Below are 18,444 nucleotides of genomic sequence, written 5' to 3'. Positions count from 1 at the left end.
GACAACAAACCTGTGAAGTAGGTCAGGCTAAGAGGCAGTGGTTGACCCGGGGTCACCCAATGATCTTCTTGGCCAAGTGGGGATTTGACCCCTAATCTCCTAGGTCCTAGCTAGTCCCACGCCCTCATCACGATGCCACATCTGCATGCATGTGCAGTTGGCAACTTCAGGAAGAGGCGGGGCAGTTGGGGTTGCAGGGGTGGGGAAGCCAAAAAGGTCATGTGCGTTGAGTGAAGACAGTCTTGCCCCCTCTCTAATGTAAACATCATGCAAATGCATCTCCAAAAGCACTGGAGACGGGTAATTGCCTAGCTGTGTTTTAAGCCACTAATGTGAGCATCCCCTTAGATTACATGTGAGGTCTGTGTAGAATGCTACCCTTGAATTTCATGGCCCTTCAGCTCCATATGCATGGTCAGCGCTTTTCGTTTCGAGATACAACACAGGTAAAAGCTTCACAGGTGTGATGTAGGCTCTTTAGCACGAACCAGGATACAGGACCTATCCAGATGTGGGGGGGGGCATCAAGATGCTGGACCACAGTTCATAAATCTTCTGGACATGCTGCCTGCAGCTCATGGGAATTGTAGTCTAACAACATCCATAAGGCCACCAATTCCCTGCCTGGGCTCTAGTCTAGCTGTTCTTAAGTGAGGAACAACTGCTTTGTTGAGCTGTCTGTAAACACAGCTCTACGTTCTGCACAGAAAAAGGTGTGCAGAATTAATTGAGGGGCCGGAGAGACTCACTTATGAGGAAAGATGAAGAACATTGGGGGATTTCGAGTTGAGAAGAAAGTAGATAAAACAAGGATAATGTATCTAGAAATAAGCATGGTGTAGAGAAAGCGGGTAGCAGTTTTACTCCCTCACTCATAAGTCATCCAGTGAATCTGAATGATAGATTTTAGGACAGACAAAAGGGAACATTTCTTCACACAGAATAGATCAAAATGTGGGATTTGGCCATAGCTGTCAACTTTTCCCTTTTTTTGCAAGGAATCCTCTTCGGAATAAGAGAATTTCCCTTTAAAAAAAAGGAAAAGTTGACAGCTATGGATTTGGCCCCATGAGATCCAATGAGAGATGGCCACCAATTTGGGAAGATTTAAAAAGGGGGTTAGCTTTACCATCTAATGACTTCGTCTAGCAATGGCTACCAGACATCATGGCTGCATATTGCCACCAGCACCAGTGGTGACATGCTTCTGAATGCCAGTGTCTGGGGTACAGCATCAGGAGAGGACTACTGTACCCACAGACACCTGCATGGTCACTGCAGGGGGACAGGCTGTTGGACTGGACAAGTCTCAGATCAGATTCATCAGGACTTTTCCTACATTCATCTTTCCTTCATCTTCGACCTTGAATAGCACCCACGTCTCCCCAAGGTGCAACTGAGCTCATTTTCATTCCAGGCCATTAAATTCCAGAGGCTCATTAAAAGGAAGCCAGGAGCAGGCAGAAACGCTATGGGATCTGCATGGGTTGGGCTATGTGAGCCACAAGAAGCTTCTCCACCGCCCCATGAGTTCGGGGATGCAGGCCATGGTGCCTTGTGGCTGGGATCTACCTCCACGGCCTGTGGATACTGGCTGCTAGGAATCACAAATGCAGAGAGAGCACTCTTGCACTCAGCTCCCGCTGGTTGCACTGGTTTCCTAGTGGCATCTGGCTGCCCACAGTGGGAAAGGGACGTTGCACTAACTGGGCCTTTGGCCTCATGCAGCAGAGCTCTTCCTACGTCAGGCTTAAGTCTTGTTAAGGTGGCTACAGACAGCAAAAGGCATGGGGCAGCAATGGGGCAGGGAGGGAGCAGAGTTCAGTTTATGTTGATGAACCTTATATATCCCTCAAACAGTGGTCTACATTTCCACGTAAGAGGTCCCAGGTTCAATTCTTCACATCTTCAGTGGAAAGGATCAGTGGCATCAAGGTATCTCCCCAAGACCTTTGAAGAGCTGTTCCCAGTCAGCTGCACAAAACGCTGTGCTGGGTGGACCAATACTCTTCGCTCAGAACAAGATAGTGCCATGAGCTTCATATCAGAGATCAATAAAGGAGCAAGAGTGTGTTGGTGCTATCTCATGGGTTCAAGGCTGTAGATCTGTTTTTGGCAGCGGCCCAGATGAAAGGATACACCAGAGTGTCTGATTTCTACTTGAGATATTTATTTATTTTTCCTGTTAAAAACTCCTCTTCTAAAAATATGAAGGCTAATTTAAAGTTGAAATGGATGAAGCCAGACACTTCAGACTTACGAAGCCCAGCACTCAAGGACTCCGTGCAACCTTATTTTGGAGCTCTACTTTATAATCTGATATTGAATTCTATGTTGGATGGTTTCACTCACTCACTCGCTCACTCTCACACACAAACTACCTTCCAAAATAACTCTACAATCAGGCTAAGTTATGTCAGTCACAAACTACTCCTATTTCAGTTTATTCTGACTGCAACTATGAAGTGGGGTTGGTTTGTCATAGTTAACATTTTTGGCAGGAGCTGAGTTGTGGGTGGTGGAGGGGGGGAGAGGCAGAGCTAGGAGTAGGGATGACACAAACAGATTTCAACATGCTGCAAGGAAGTGATTGCAAGTCTCTCCCCTGCTGTTGATGTACATGCATAAGAGACACAAATACTGTGCTTGTAATGAGGTTAATATAAATGTACAGCAAACAAAGGAAGGTGTATTTACAGCTGCAATTCACCCTCCTTGCAGTTGTCACTCGTCCAAAGATGCCTTCTATCCAAACAAGATCTGAGTTGTCCGACATCTGTTTTGTAGACTCTCTCTTGTCCACAGTGACTCCCTTAACCCTATAACTCTGGTCCAGCTACATCATTCACACACCGACCCTTTCACTTGGTCTACCCTCCACTCTGGTCTGCAATGAAACTGACCAGTTTCACTGGTGTGGAAGTCATTCCTGCTGTAGATGGATTGAAATGGAGTGGAGAACTAGGTTCACCACCTTGAGCTCCTTGGCAGACAGGCAGACTGTAAGGGCAATAATAAGCATTCCATTTTTACCACAGAAGTATAGGCCATTCTAGCTTAAGAAGGCCGCTACCCAAAAGCTCTTTCCCATCCACGTTTCCCTCCATGTTAGTTTCCATTGGTCTTTCGTTCCCCAGATGAGTTGGGGGAATTAGGGAGAATGGTCAGTAGTTAATTTCCATAGGAAGCATGTGGTGCATTGGTTAGAGCAGGAGGGGGGAACCTTTGGTCCTCCAGATGTTGGTGGCCCATCAGCTATAGTAAGCATATCAAATGGCTAGGGCAGATGAGAGATGCAGTTCCCCAACATCTGGAGGTACAAAGAATCCTCACATCTGGGTTAGAGTCAAATGCCCAGGGCAGATGAGAGATGTAGTTCACCAACATCTGGAGGGTCTAAGAATCCCCACATCTGAGTTAGAGTATAGGACCAGGGATAAAATCCCCACTTGACCATGAAGCTCACTGGGTGACCTTGGGCCAACTCTCAGCCCAACCTACCTCACAGGGTTGTTCGTGAGGGTAATATAGGGAGAGAGGGAGACAAGAATGCCATCTTGTGTTCCTTGGAGGAAAGTTAGCATATAAATGCAATAAACCAACAAGGTTGAGAAATGTCCAGGTCCTAACCACATTTCTGGAGTTGAGGACTACCCACCCACCCTCAGGTAATTCTGGGGATTGCTGTATGCATGGATAGTGCTGGGTGAATACAGATAACAGGCAGGGCTGTATCTTCAGGCTCTCACAACCGAACCAGACTTCAAAATACAAGGAGTTTTCCTCCATGGGGCTTGTTTGAAGACCAAGGCACAACTGCCAGCAAGCGCGAGCCACTGTGCTGTAGCGGTTGAAGAGCCAGACTAAGCAGCAGCAAGATCCAGATTCAGATCCCAGCCGAGCTGTAAGAAATAAACTGTGTGACGTTGGGCCAGTCACTGTCCCTGGCCTAACCTGCTTTGCAGGGCTGCTGTGAAGCTCAAGGGGTGAGGACCTCAATGTGTAAGTCTAAGGTTAAAGAAATGACAGCTATTTGGAAGGCAGGAAAGGAACTATCCTAGATAAGGAAAGGCAGGAGAGGAGGAGGAGAATGATCTGAAAGGGAGATTTTAATCAGTATGTTCCAGTCACTATACTTGGGCTTCTCTGGAAAGAAGCACCCCACGTGTAACACTGATTATATCCCAAGGTGAAGACCAGGAAACTCAGCTTAGTTTAAAGTCACCTTTATGCACAACTGGTTTAGCCTTGACGCTCCCCACCGTACTCCCCTTCTCCTTAAGTCAATTTCAAATCCTTTAAGCTAACTCAGTCTTCCCCAACGCGGTGCCCTCCAGCTGTTTTGTGCTACAACTGGAGGAGACCAGGTGAGCAAAGGCTGGAAGAGGAGTTCAGCCAAAGAGAGAAAGTGGGAGCTTTGGTGTTGGGTGTTTTTTCCTTTTTCTTTTAAGTTATTATTAAAAGCCAGTCCAGCAGATCTTCTGCTCAGTCCCACTGGGGGATAAACATGGTGCAATACACTCCTTTTATTTCATCACCAGCTTTGCTGCAAGTGTTTTTGTCCAATCTTTTTTGCTCCTGAACTCGGGAGGCAACTGGGTTTGGGAGTTCATCAAAGGCGGCTCTCGGACCCTTTTGGAGGTGGGGGCAGACAGGGGTCTTTTGGTGGGGGATGACATACAGGCAAAAACACCCGCAGGCAGCCAGAGAAATAAGCTGGGAATAGAGGGGGGGGGGGACAGACAGAGAAAGGAAGAATAAACGGCGCCAGCCCAACAAGCCCCCATCGGGACCACAGATCCCAAGAAACGGAGAGATGTTCTCCAAGGAAAGGAAGAGGAGCTGTTAACCGGAAAGGTTAGTCCGCTGGAGCCTCTTGGAAGTTTACTAAATCGTGCCTCAAACAAACAAACAAAGTGATTTCTTTAGGTCACCACGCACCAATGAGATTTCATAACTTATTGCTATTTCTCCGGGATCTCGGTGTGCATGACCTATTGTCTTGGGAGGGGGGCGGCGTGGAAGAGAGAGACAGGAGACAGAATCGAAGACATAACAAACGCCGAGCGAGGCAAACACGCCGAGGGTGAGAGACGCACAAGTCAGAAAACGACAAGACAGATTTCCAAGCCGGCCTCCGCCTTCCTGTTCCCTCTCCAGCGAGTCAAAGGGAGGGAGAAGATAAGCTGGGACCAGAGCTCTCTTCGAAGACCCTCTCCAGATGGGGATGATCGCAAGAAATATATTATATATATATATATATATATATATATATATATACACACTGTATATAACTACATATATAATTGCATTTTTATCATCGGATCGGCATGATCACAACAACAATAATAATAAATTATATTGCTTTTTTAAAATAATAATATCACAGTGCTACTAGTTTTATTTATTTAAATTTTTTATTAACAACTTCCTGCGAAACCAACTCGCCTAGAGCCCAAACGTGGGAGCGAAATAATGTCTAACGCAGCAGCAGCAGCGCGATCCAACCCACGTTTACCCAGAAGTAAATCCCACCTAGTTCAAAGGGGTTTATTGCTAAGAAGCGCTGCCCTAGGTGCGGGAAACAGAGAGCCACCGATTTCCTGACGGTGGGTTTTATTCGGAGGGGGATGGGGAAAATGAGACTTAAAAACAGCTTCGCGACGTTTAAAGAAATAGATGGATGCTAGGAAGGGGTTTCTCCTTCGTTTGAGAAAACGGCCTCGAAACTCTGCCAAGTCGGCGAGCGCCCCGGCGAAAGCGTCCGCGCCCCCATCACCCCCGCCCTGGTTGCTCAGTTCGACGAGGATCCGCGTTCCCACCGGCAGCGCGGACCGGATCGCAGCCTCGCGCAAGAGATCCGCTCGCCATCGAACTCCCTAGCCGGCAACATACAGACAGGGAGATCTTTTTGTTGCTCAGGCGGAACAGCCCGGGAGCGCGATTCTCCCTGCTCTCCGGCGAGCGCCTGGCCGGAGTTTCTTCCCCGGGAGACGGACGCCGCCCGAGGAGGCAAGCGACCCTGCCCAAGCCGGGCTCTGCTCCCCCAGCCCCACTCGCGTCCCCGGGCGCCTGCCGTCGCGCAAGGCTCGGGCGGGGAGGGAGCCAGCGAGCGAGCGCAGCCTGTTCTCCCCCCGCGGCGACAGCGACGCGCGCCCCTTTGTCTCTTCGGCAGACGGAGCAAGCCAGCAGCAAAGGAGAGCCGGAGAAAGTCTGCCTGAACGAGGCGCACCAGCCCGGCCTCGGTCACCGGGGCCCCCGCCCAGGTTGGCGGGGGTGGTCGCCGCCTCTGCCTCGGGCGCCCCTCCAGCAGAGCGCCGCCGCCGTCCCCCGCCTCCTCCCCACCTGCTCCCTCGCCAGCCAGCCAGCCAGCCGCGCGCCCTAGCCGGAGAGCCCCGGCCGTCCCCGTCGCGCAATCGGCTGGATCTCCCTTCAGCAGGCCGTGCTGACAACTCGGCCCAGGGACCCCCCAGCAGCGGGTCTCCGGCCCAGCGCGAGGCCCCCTTGAAGAATCCGGCAACAAGCCCCCTCCTCCCCAGTCGCTCCGCCAAAATGCGCTCCAAAACCCCCCAGATAGGCCGCCGGCCGCCAAGTCTCGTGGCGCCCTGAGCGAGGGTCTCTCCCCAACACCGCCACTTCGAACTGCGTTCTCCCGGCTCCCCGAGCGAACCAGCGGCAGCTTCCCGGGAGCTCTTCCCGACTCTGCCTCCGAAGAAGAAACAACAACAGCCCCCGCCGAGGTGCATCCCAAAAGTTGGACGACGACGCGTCTCGGAAGCAGCCCGCCTCCGCCACTGCCGGCACTCGGAGCCGTCCAAAGCGCTACCGGCGAGGCTTCCCTAACCTTCTCCTGCACCGCTCGCGGCTCAAAAGTACGAAAAGGGGGGGGTGTCATTCTTTCCCCGCGCCCCAAGCCTATCATCTTCAAAGCCCCCACAAATTAGTCTCCCGCCATCGAACCCCGCACAGCCTCCAGGAGTCGGGTCTCTATCTCCTCGACCCCTCTTCTCTCCTTTCCCGACCCGTCCTCTCTCAACTTTGCGGTTCCGCCAGCCAAAAGGCAGCCCCGCAAACCTTCCGCATCTCGCGCCTCTCCTCCCCCCTTCCTATCTCCGCCCCCTAGAACCCCATGCCAGTCTCTCCCCCACCCCACCCCACCCCACATTCCACCCCACTCGGCCTTGGAGGGTCCCCTTTGCGCCTCCGAACCCAGTTCTTGCGCCTCGACAGCTTCGGGAGATATCTGGGCGCCTGCCTCTCCCCAAACACCCCACCGCCGCTCCACGGAGCCTCGCACCTGCAGAGGAACCCAGAAAGACGCCCGCCCGCCCGCCCGTCTCCAAACACATCCTCACGGAGTCCTTTCCACCTCTGCCCTCCTCGACGGCACCGTCCCCTCCAAGCCCGCTTTGTCCCCCCACGCAAGTCGTCCTCCCTCCGTCCGTTACCACCCCCCCCCCCCGGCCGGCTGCTCGGTTGTCCTGCCCGTCAAAGGCTCAGAGCTCAGCCAAAGTCCCTGGCTCGGGAGAAGGAGGAGGGAGGAAAAGAGAAACCGGGGGGCGTCTCCCCGACGGCGCTGCACGGAAAGCCCCCGCGTGCCCCCTTTCCCTCCCCTGCTCGCAAGCCTGGCTCGTGGCCGGTGCCTGCTGCCCAGCCAGCTGCAAGCACAGCAGCGGGAGCAGCAGCTGCTGCTGCTGCTGCTGCTGCTGCGAGCGCAGAGCCCGCTTTGCCCGCCCCTGCGAGTCTGCGACGCGCCGCGACTCGGCTCCCTGAATGACAGCTTACCTGCATGCCAATCTTCATCAGACTGACACCGGCCTGACAGCGCAGCCTATACTCACTGCCTGGCCCTGCCGCGCGTCAGCCCGGCCCCGCCCTCGACGGGCACACCTCCTCCTGCCGCCCGCGCACCGCCCCCAGCCCGGCCCCGAGCGCTGGTGCTCGACAGGCGAAGCGCGCACCCGCGCGCACTCGCGCTCCCAGCCGGCTTGTCTCCCCCTAGCGGACTCGCTCGCCTTTCAAGCGGCCGCCTCCGCTGCTAAGAGGAGATCCTTTCCCAGAGCTTTTTGCCTGCTGGCTTTCAGAGATGCTCTCCCAATGGGTCCCAAAACAGAGCATCTCTAGCTCTCTACTTAGAGGGAAGGAAGGGGCACAATCCGGCTGGTGCGGAAGGAAATCCTTGGTAGTTCTTCTTGCTGCAGTTCTGGAGGAATGTTGCGGCTTAAAGAGTTGCCAACTTATCGGTTTCTGTGCACTAAACTGCAACAGCACGTGGTGCTGATTCCTGCCTGCCGTGATTCCGGCGGATTCCTGCATGTTGAGGTTTCTGAAAAGGGCACACAGGACTAAGAGAGACTGGATTTTAATGCTGGCTGGTTGCCTCCACCCCGCCTGTATTTTTACCGGAGAGTGATTCCCAAAGCTGTTCTCTTTCTTCGCGTTGCTGCGAGAGGGAATGGGGAAAATAACATAACCACTTGTTGGTAGCTTTTGTTCGTTAAATTGGCAATCATCTTGCACTCCCTTCCCTGCCTCTGTTTAAAAAGGCCACAATACTGAGGTTTTTGGCAATACGCAAATTTATTTAAATTTAATTAACAAGTAGTCTGTCAGAAGGCGGAAGATCAATCAATTAAAATTCTTCAATCAGTGACAGCCCTGCTCAAATCTTTCATGATATTATTACAGTTCTTTGGAAACAGAAATAGGCTGGGATATTTTGGGAGGTAGAGGAAGAAGAAAAACAATGTGCTTTGGGGCTTTTGCCCTTCCAGATAAATCAGGGCTGGGGAACCTGTGGCCCTCCAAATTTTGTTGAACTTCAACACTCATCATCCAGCCCAGCTAGGCCAATGGTCAGCCATGATGGGTGTTGTAGTCCAACAGAATGTGGAGAGCCACAGGCCCCTTCCCACCACTGCTTTAGACCAAAAGCATAGAATCATAGAATAGAATCATAGAATCATAGAGTTGGAAGAGACCACAAGGGCCATCGAGTCCAACCCCCTGCCAAGCAGGAAACACCATCAGAGCACTCCTGACATATGGTTGTCAAGCCTCTGCTTAAAGACCTCCAAAGAAGGAGACTCCACCACACTCCTTGGCAGCAAATTCTACTGTTGAACAGCTTTTACTGTCAGGAAGTTCTTCCTAATGTTTAGGTGGAATCTTCTTTCTTGTAGTTTGGATCCATTGCTCCGTGTCCGCTTCTCTGGAGCAGCAGAAAACAACCTTTCTCCCTCCTCTATGTGACATCCTTTGATATATTTGAACATGGCTATCATATCACCCCTTAACCTCCTCTTCTCCAGGCTAAACATGCCCAGCTCCCTTAGCCGTTCCTCAGAAGGCATCGTTTCCAGGCCTTTGACCATTTTGGTTGCCCTCCTCTGGACACGTTCCAGTTTGTCAGTGTCCTTCTTGAACTGTGGTGCCCAGAACTGGACACAGTACTCCAGGTGAGGTCTGACCAGAGCAGAATGCAGTGGCACTATTACTTCCCTTGATCTAGATGCTATACTCCTATTGACGCAGCCCAGAATTGCATTGGCTTTTTTAGCTGCCGCGTCACACTGTTGGCTCATGTCAAGTTTGTGGTCAACCAAGACTCCTAGATCCTTTTCACATGTACTGCTCTCAAGCCAGGTGTCCCCCATCTTGTATTTGTGCCTCTCATTTTTTTTGCCCAAGTGCAATACTTTACATTTCTCCCTGTTAAAATTCATCTTGTTTGAATTTTAAAAAAGCATAAAGAGTACATGTTTACCCGGAAGCACATGTCTGTGTACACATTGTGCCTTTGACGCACATTCGCAGCACTTCCTTTTCCTCGCGGGATTCTGGGCACTGCAGTTTGTTAAGGGTTTCTGGGAAAGGTAACTCTGTGGTGCCCAGAATTCACTGAGGGAAAGAACGTGCCGAAATGTGCTTTAAAGGTATAGTGTGTGCACAGCCCCTGGCCAAATGTGAGACTGCCTCTGCACACTGAAAAGCTGCATGTAAAAGATTCCACCATGTGCTACTTTCACGCTCACTGCTGTTCTGTGATAGGGAAAAAAATATACCTGGTGAAATGTTGCCTTCTGTGCAACCTCCTAAGAAGTACAGTGGTACCTCGGGTTAAGAACTTAATTCATTCTGTACCCACCCGGGAAGAACGGCAGATGAAGTTGATGGACTATATGGAATTGGCGGAAATGACTGGCAGAATCCGAGACCAGGGAGAAGAGTCGGTGGAAGAAGATTGGAAAAAGTTTAAAGACTATTTACAGAAATACTGTAAAATTAATGAATGTTAGAAAAATGTTGGAATGAAGTTATATGGCTTTAGTAGAAATGTCATAAGGAATTAAATATAAATAGATTAATAAAGTATTAAAGGAAAAAATAAGGTTAGAATGTGTTAAGATAATTATAGGATAGAAAACAGAGGAAGATGGAAAGGAATTGCTGAAACAATTAATAGAAGTGGAATACAAAAAGGGAGGTGTGAGGAGGTCGTGGAAATAAGTGAATGAAAGATAAGATTTTGAAATTGTTTGATTTATTTTAAACTGTTTTTGTTTTGTTTTGTTAGTTTAATGTCTTTAATGTGTTAATGTTATGTAGTGTTTTTGTATTGTATTGTACTGTTTTTGTAGTGTTTAAATTGTTTAAATTGGAAAAGTAATAAATATTATTTTAAAAAAATTAAAAAAAGAACTTAATTCATTCTGGAGGTCCGTTCTTAACCTGAAACTGTTCTTAACCTGAGGTACCACTTTAGCTAATGGGGCCCCCCGCCGCCGCCATGCAATTTCTGTTCTCATCCTGAAGCAAAGTTCTTAACCTGAAGAACTATTTCTGGGTTAGCGGAGTCTGTAACTTGAAGCGTCTGTAACCCAAGGTACCACTGTACAACAGCCTTCTTCATCATGTGGACCCAGGAATCCCTAGGCATTCTTATTGCTTGTCTCTCTCCTTCCTACCCTTTTAACAAGAGTTTTGTATTTAATTTAATTTCAGCCATGCTTGCAGAGCTGCGGGGAAAACACAAGCAACTGTATCTTTCTTCCAGCTAGATTCCACTCCTTGTATTTCCTGCATGACCAGTGTCCTGTCTCGCAGTGTCTGGTATGAACCAGGAGTTGTTGTTGTTGTTTAGTCGTGTCCGACTCTTCGTGACCCCATGGACCAGAGCACGCCAGGCACTTCTGTCTTCCACTGCCTCTCGCAGTTTAGTCAAACTCATGCTGGTAGCTTCGACAACACTGTCCAACCATCTCGTCCTCTGTCGTCCCCTTCTCCTTGTGCCCTCCATCTTTCCCAACATCAGGGTCTTTTCCAGGGAGTCTTCTCTTCTCGTGAGGTGGCCAAAGTGTTGGAGCCTCAGCTTCACGATCTGTCCTTCCAGTGAGCACTCAGGGCTGATTTCCTTCAGAATGGATAGATTTGATCTTCTCTGAACCAGGAGTACCATGTTGCAAAACTTTGGGCTAGTGGCAAATTACTGTTATTGTTGCTCTTACCATCACCCAAACAAAACAAAACAAGAGTTTTGTATAACTAAGTTACTGCATTCCTATGCATACTTGCATGGGACATCAGAAGCTGCCTTGTACCAAGTCAGACCATTGGGTCCATCTAGCTCAGTGCTGTCTACACTGACTGGAAGCTGCTATCTTGCATCTCTCCCAGCCCTACCTGGAAATGCCAGGGATTGACGCTGGGACCTCCTGCATGGAAAATCAACCACTGAGCTACAGCCCATCTTATGGAAATAAAACTATTTTGCATTCCAGCTGTCACTGCAAAATAATGCCCCTCTCATTCCCTCTCATAGGGAATCTTGATGCTTCCTTGCAAATGGCAATGGAACCAAAATGGGACAGAAAAACAAAAGGTATCAACACAGTTCCAGGTGCTCAAAATTTTGCAGATGTGTGGTTTTTTTAAAAAAGTAATATTCTAGAACTACCCAAAAAGTTCTCCCAAATCAGTGTGATGTTGAATTGAGTGACTAAAGGGAAACTGATGAGGGAAGTGGGCTGTGAATTGGCATCCTTCAGCCCCTAATTATAGCATCCCAGAGGAATGGTTGGTACCCTTAAACCCTGAGAATGAGTGAAGATGTACTGCAGCAGTTTGTTGCAACTTCCATTTTCGAATGTCCAGGTTTTTGCCTTTTGAATATACCTTATTAAAACAGTGCTCGTGCTAGTTTCTGGGGGTTTTGTCATTCATTGCCCTTTCCACAATCCCAATAAGTCCCTGAGTAGCACCTGAGGCTACATCTTGTTCCTAGTGCCGAAAATCCATGCGCATGAACACGGCACAAAGCAGCACATAGGTCTGCCATGATTCGTGCCAGTTCTATTCTTCATCCTGTCTGCCATGCATTTTTTAAAAAACCCTGTTCTTAAAACGCTTTCTAAAGATACATTCCTGTCCCCCACCCTTCCACTCTACATGCTCTGACAAATTGGCTGTTAAAATTCCCTCTCCCTGCCAATAGGCACAAGGGAAACTCTGCAAAGTCATCTCAGCTCTTTCATGACTCTCTTCTCCAAAAACAACCAGCTCTCCTGAAAAGCAAACATCTCTCTTAGAGCAGCAGGGCTCTTCGGTGAGCATGATGGACATTTAACTGCTTCCTAAAATATTATTTCAGTTTCCCCTGGTCTTGATATTAGCGAAAAGAAGGTCGCATTAACCCCACTAGGACAGCGTTGCCAAGATACCTGGCTCCTTCTTCTGTATTTAATGGGCACCTTACAAAACAGCCCTATGCAAATCCCACTGTGTTTAATAGGTCCTACTCACAAGTAATTGTATGTAGCATTGCAGCCTTAGTTGCCAGCTAGTTGCTATTGCCTGTACATTTACTATAGTTGCTTTTCTATACTGTATTTATCATCGCAATGCCATTTCTGTGGCTCTGGTGCTGTTGTTTTAAAACTTAGTTTTGTATTTTGATTTTGTTAAGCCTCCATAGGTTTTGCACAATAGAAAAACAGACGTTTTGATGGTGATGGTGATGGTTGCGTTCAAGTAGCATTCAGTCCTAGGATTTCTGTTCCCTATGCAGCCAAAATCAAACCATTCAGGAACAAGAGGGAACCCCCAAGGTTTGTAAAAGTACAAAACAAACACCCTTTAGGGGGGAAAGCAGCACCAGAGGCAGGATGGAAATGCGAAAGGGTAGAATAGAGCACTCTGGAAAAGGGCATGGCTGGCTGGCTGGCTGGCACCCTAAACCAGATCACTCAGTGCTGCAACATTTTGTTGCAGTTCCTACTTGTGAAGACATCAAAGCAGTTTGCTCTACAGACATCAGTGAATGGAGCTTTTCATTACACAGAGCTGAATGTAAGCACCTGCTCCTGTCGACGCATCAGCCTGCTGTTATTGGCCTATGGAGAAAAGGCCAGTTAAAACAAAAACAAAAAACTTGGCAACTCTACTCTGGAACAACTTTTTTTAAAAAAACCATGATCTGGAGTTGCAGCAATAGGTGGACCAGATGCAAAAAGGGACAGGGGTTCTGTGCAGAAGAGATTAGCAGTGGGAAGACCAGATACAGAGCACAACAGGTATTCTGTGTAGAAGAGAACTTATATCCTCTCAGAGCTGCAGTTTCCCAGAGTTTCCTGGGGGAAAGGACTGATTGTTTAACTACTCTGAAAACTGTTGCTTTGGGAGAGGGAATAAAAAGGTAAAGGACCCCTGACAGTTAAGTCCAGTTGTGAATGACTCTGGGGTTACAGCGCTCATCTCGCTTTACAGGCCGAGGGAGCCGGTGTTTGTCCGCAGACAGTTTTTCCAGGTCATGTGGCCAGCATGACTAAGCCGCTTCTGACGAAAGCAGAGCAGCGCATGGAAATGCCTTTTATCTTCCTGCTGGAGTGGTACCTATTTATCTACTTGCACTTTGGGGGGTGCTTTTGAACTGCTAGGTTGGCAGGAGCTGGGACAGAGCAACGGGAGCTCACCCCGTCGTGGGGATTTGAACCGTAACCACTGAGCCTAGGGCTTGCCGAATGGAAGGTCGGCGGTTCAAATCCCCACGATGGGGTGAGCTCCCATTGCTTGGTCCCTGCTCCTGCCCACCTAGCAGTTCGAAAGCACGTCAAAGTGCAAGTAGATGAATAGGTACCACTCCAGCGGGAAGGAAAACAGCATTTCCATGTGCTGCTCTGGTTCGCCAGAAGCAGCTTAGTCATGCTGGCCACATGACCCGGAAGCTGTACGCCGGCTCCCTCGGCCAATAAAGCGAGATGAGCGCCACAACTCCAGAGTCGTCCGCGACTGGACCTAATGGTCAGGGGTACCTTTACCTTTATCTAACAACTCTCAGCACCCTTAACAGATGACAGCTCCCAGGATTCTTTTGAAGAAGCCATGACTGTTTAAAGTGTTTTGATACTGTTTTAAATTTAAATTTTAGTGCAGGTGAGGCCTCAAACTAACCTGTCTGCTAGCACAAGAGCCCTTGCAACTAGCAGATGGAGAACAGTGGATTAGGCCCTCTTTGAATAAAATTATGAAGTAAGAATTATGTACTGAATTATGTAGAAAATTTCAAACTTAGAAAGCGGGGAGTGATCATACAGTTATGTTTTGTGGGCTTGTTTTAAAATGGCTTACACCATGTAAATAGCTCCAAGTCTGCATCCATTAGCAAAGAATAATAATACATTGGCTGTTTTCATATTTTGAAGGGGAAGGGACTCGATCTCTCATTATTCTAGCTCTGTGGTTTAAAGCAGAGAGCAGCACAATTGGTCAAATTCGGAGCCATTTGCTCATGTTAATTTCCTGCCAATTTCTTTCTTTCTTTTTTCGAAGATGCAATTAAGGAACCAGATAACTTGAAACATTTTTGCTGCTTTTTTTTTTAATGTTGAGATGGATTATAATCCTAATTTGAAAATGCTTCTTAATGGACCATTAGCCACCCTTGACTTCTTCTTGGGTCAGCTAAATACCTCCCACCACTGCGAGGCAGTTGGCAGCAAGAAGATAACAGCGTTCACCTCATTAGATATTATTGCTTCAGCAGCAGTGGGGGTTTTTTTGGGGGGGGTCTTTTTTTTTTTTAAGTAGAGTAAAGTAAAAAAGGGTGACAAGAGACAACAAACCTCAACTATCACAAAGATGGATTCATGGTCCTCTAGAAGTTAACCCGTAATCTCCCAGTTTACTCAGAACAGACCAAGTGAAATCAATAGACTGACGTTATCTAGGCCCGTTGATTTCAATGGGTCTACTCTTAGTATGGCTAACATTGGCGAGCACCCTAAACGTTCTTCAAAAGTTTGACTAGTAAATACTTTGCCAGTTTATGATTATACTTTGCTGCATGTGTGCCAGAAAGAGAGAGAGAGAGAATGAGGAAAATGGCGCATGAGAAGAAGAAGAAGAAGAAGAAGAAGAAGAGTTTGGATTTGATATCCCGCTTTATCACTACCCAAAGGAGTCTCAAAGCGGCTAACATTCTCCTTTCCCTTCCTCCCCCACAACAAACACTCTGTGAGGTGAGTGAGGCTGAGAGCCTTCAAAGAAGTGTGACTGGCCCAAGGTCACCCAGCAGCTGCATGTGGAGGAACAGGGAATCGAACCCAGTTCACCACATTACGAGTCCACCGCTCTTAACCACTACACCACACTGGCTCCCTGAGTTAGTATGTGGGGGGGGGTCCTGTGTGTGTGAGAGAGAAAGAGAGTCTAGTGTTGGCCTGTAAGCATTGGGGGGGGGGGATTGTGTGCATATAGATGTGCGATTCCCTCACTTGTGGTTGTCTGAAAGTGTTGCCACACCAACCTTTTGGCCATGCCACCATTGACAGGTGATCCCTGAAGAGTTTCTCATGGGACATTGTGCTCTCTGACCAAACCTGCTTGGCTAAAAACACAAGGCCCAACAAATGATCCCTTTACAATATGCTCAAGCCTTTTCTGAAACAGAACTAATTTGTGGAGAAAGCGTCATGTGATGGGCTGCTGTTAAGACATGGAGTGGGAACCTGTGAGCCTTCAAGATGTTGTGGAACCACAACTGCCATCACCCTCAACCAGCTGGCAAGGGTGAACAAACCCAAAGGCCAAAAGTACAGCCTTTCCCTGCCTGCAACGAGAAGCTGCAAAATATATTTGCGTGTATAAGGAGCTAAAGGTGAGTTTTCTTGATGCAATTAATAACGATTTGTGTTGACGGGGTTTGCTGGGTCACTGGCTTCCTTCAAAAGAATAAATCTGTTGGACTAGCAAAGCCACCATATGGTCCACTATAAGACGCCCCCCCCCTCCAAAACAACAACAACAAAATGACCCACCTTTGATTATGTGACACTGAAAGAAGAGGAAGGAAGAGAAAGACAACAGAAGGCATGTGGGAGGAAGGACAAGCAGCCATTTGTGGGGAACGCGTGCCAGAAATTGTTTTTATTTTGGCTATTTATTTTCCAGGGCACACTTTGCCAAGCGGCTGGCCTCAAATGTTATTAGCCTCTGCCTGCACCCTGGCTGTTTCTGTGCAGGCTGATCAGACAGGTGTTTTTTCAGCATCATGAATAAAGGTAGCCTCTTACAACCTGACCCACACAAGCGAAAAGAGGAAAAGCACCACCCCAAAGATTCATATGTTCATCTGATGTACAGGTGCAAATTTAGGAATAACATAATTTGAATAGAAATCAGGTACATTTGACCAGGTGACCTGTATGCTTCCTTGGTCTGTTGTCCAGCTGCCCACTGCTGACCAGCTTATTTCAAGGTCCCTCTTGCTTTCCCTTCTTACAGTTAGCGTATTTTTCGCTCCATAAGGCACACCTGACCATAAGGTGCACCTAGTTTTTAGAGGGGGAATTCAAGAAAAAAAATATTATTTAAAGGGAGAGCTGAGCAGAGCCTGTATGTACCATCACTGGCGGGCTGCCCTTCTCCCTCCTCAGGGAAAAGCCCCCAAGAGCCGCACACACGCTCCGCGTGGCTCTTTAAAGGGAGCGCGGCTCTTGGGGGCTTTTTTGGGAGGTGGGGGAAGTGAGAGAGCCTCGCCCTGTCTCTTCCCCCGCCTCCCGCAAAAGCCAGGGATAGCCGCATGAAGCCTCCGCAGGGCAACGGGATGAAGGCTCCCCTCTGCCCTGCGGAGGCTTTGCACCGCTAATAGCAGAAGCTAAAACAGCTATAGGGAGCGCTGCGCAGTGCTCTCTCTAGCTGTTCTGGCTTCTGGGGTAGCCCTTGAAGCCTCCGCAGGGCAGCGGGGAGCCTTCATCCCGCTGCCCTGCGGAGGATTCATGGGCTACCCCACAGCTGCTTTAAAGAGCATGCAGCTCCTGCGGGCTTTTCTACAAGGAGGGAGAAGGGACTGACTGGCCGCGTCAGTCCCTTCTCCCTCCTGCGGAAAAGCCCGCAAGAGCTGCGCGGAGCTTGTGGGGGCTTTTCCCGCCTGCCTCCCCCCTGCATTCGCTCCATAAGACACACACATATCTCCCCTTACTTTTTAGGAGGGAAAAGGTGTGTCTTATGGAGCGAAAAATATGGTACTTATCTTTAAGCCAGACTTGCACCAAACAGCTTTCCAAAAAGAGGATCGTGCTCTGTAAAGTAGGAGACACGCCCACGCTAAACCTACAGCTTTCTTTGTGGGGCTTCTTTTGGCTATCTGTGACATCTCAAGCGATGCTTAGGCTCCCATTTCCGGTTGCATGCTGTGTAAAAACCAGCACATCTACCAAGTACAGATTTATTCTGGAGGGTACTCATAAAATGGCAGTGGGGGGGTTGGTCCATCTAGGTCAGGACTGGCTGCAGCTCTCTGAGGTTTAAGGCAGGGGTCCCTTCCAGCCCAGTCTGGACTGAACCCGGTACATTGTCAATGTATACAGTGGTACCTTGGTTCTCAAACGCCTTGGCACTCAAACAACTTGGAACCCAAACACTGCAAACCCAGAAGTAAGTGTTCCAGTTTGCAAACTCTTGTTTTGAGTGTTACGCTTCCGATTTGAGTGTTATGCCGAGGTCTGTTTTTGCTATTTATTTTGCATTTTTGTTTTTGCAGCTTTTTGTTTTGTTTCTTGTGACTGTGTGGAACCCAGTTCAGCTACTGATGGATTGATTGCAGTACGTTGTTTATTGCTTTCATTTTATGGAGCAATGGTCTCGTTAGGTAGTAAAATTCATGTTAAATTGCTGTTTTAGGGGCTGTTTTTAAAAGTCTGGAATGGATTCATCCATTTTGCATTTCTTTCTATGGGAAAGTGAGCCTTGGTTTTGGAACGCTTTGGTTTTGGAACAGACTTCCGGAACGGTTTAAGTTTGAGAACCGTATATACTTATACAGTGGTACCTCAGGTTACATACACTTCAGGTTACATACGCTTCAGGTTACAGACTCCGCTAACCCAGAAATAGTACCTCAGGTTAAGAACTTTGCTTCAGGATGAGAACAGAAATCATGCTCTGGCG

General features: G+C 48.6%; 2 protein-coding genes and 1 long non-coding RNA gene across 4 annotated transcripts in view; 1 reads left to right on the top strand and 2 right to left on the bottom strand.

The window, feature by feature from the left end:
- PKNOX2 (PBX/knotted 1 homeobox 2) overlaps positions 1 to 7,901 on the bottom strand; it is a 434,276-nt gene extending 426,375 nt beyond the window's left edge. For both annotated transcript variants that reach the window (XM_080982483.1, XM_080982489.1), the window contains exon 1: positions 7,786 to 7,901. The gene's annotated coding sequence lies outside the window, so the exon portion shown is untranslated. The remainder of the gene's footprint in view (positions 1 to 7,785) is intronic.
- Positions 1 to 18,444, top strand: part of LOC308463895 — a 288,783-nt gene that overhangs the window by 20,956 nt on the left and 249,383 nt on the right. The gene's annotated exons all lie outside the window — the stretch shown is intronic.
- Positions 5,378 to 7,778, bottom strand: LOC308463816 (uncharacterized protein). Its single transcript, XM_080982581.1, has 2 exons — positions 7,270 to 7,778; positions 5,378 to 7,230 (listed from the first exon to the last, which is right to left on the bottom strand). The coding sequence occupies exon 2, from the start codon at positions 6,920 to 6,922 to the stop codon at positions 5,795 to 5,797; it is 1,128 nt and encodes a 375-aa protein (XP_080838707.1). The 5' UTR covers positions 6,923 to 7,230; positions 7,270 to 7,778; the 3' UTR covers positions 5,378 to 5,794.

Source organism: Podarcis pityusensis, assembly GCF_964106645.2.
Source record: "Podarcis pityusensis genome assembly, chromosome: 15".
Classification (NCBI taxonomy): Eukaryota; Metazoa; Chordata; class Lepidosauria; order Squamata; family Lacertidae; genus Podarcis; species Podarcis pityusensis.
Note: the sequence above shows the minus strand (reverse complement) of the source record. Positions and strands in the feature narration are given on the sequence as shown.

Excerpts from the sequence above, each read along its gene's own strand:
- LOC308463816 (XM_080982581.1), bottom strand. The coding sequence starts at position 6,922 with ATGATAGGCTTGGGGCGCGGGGAAAGAATGACACCCCCCCCTTTTCGT.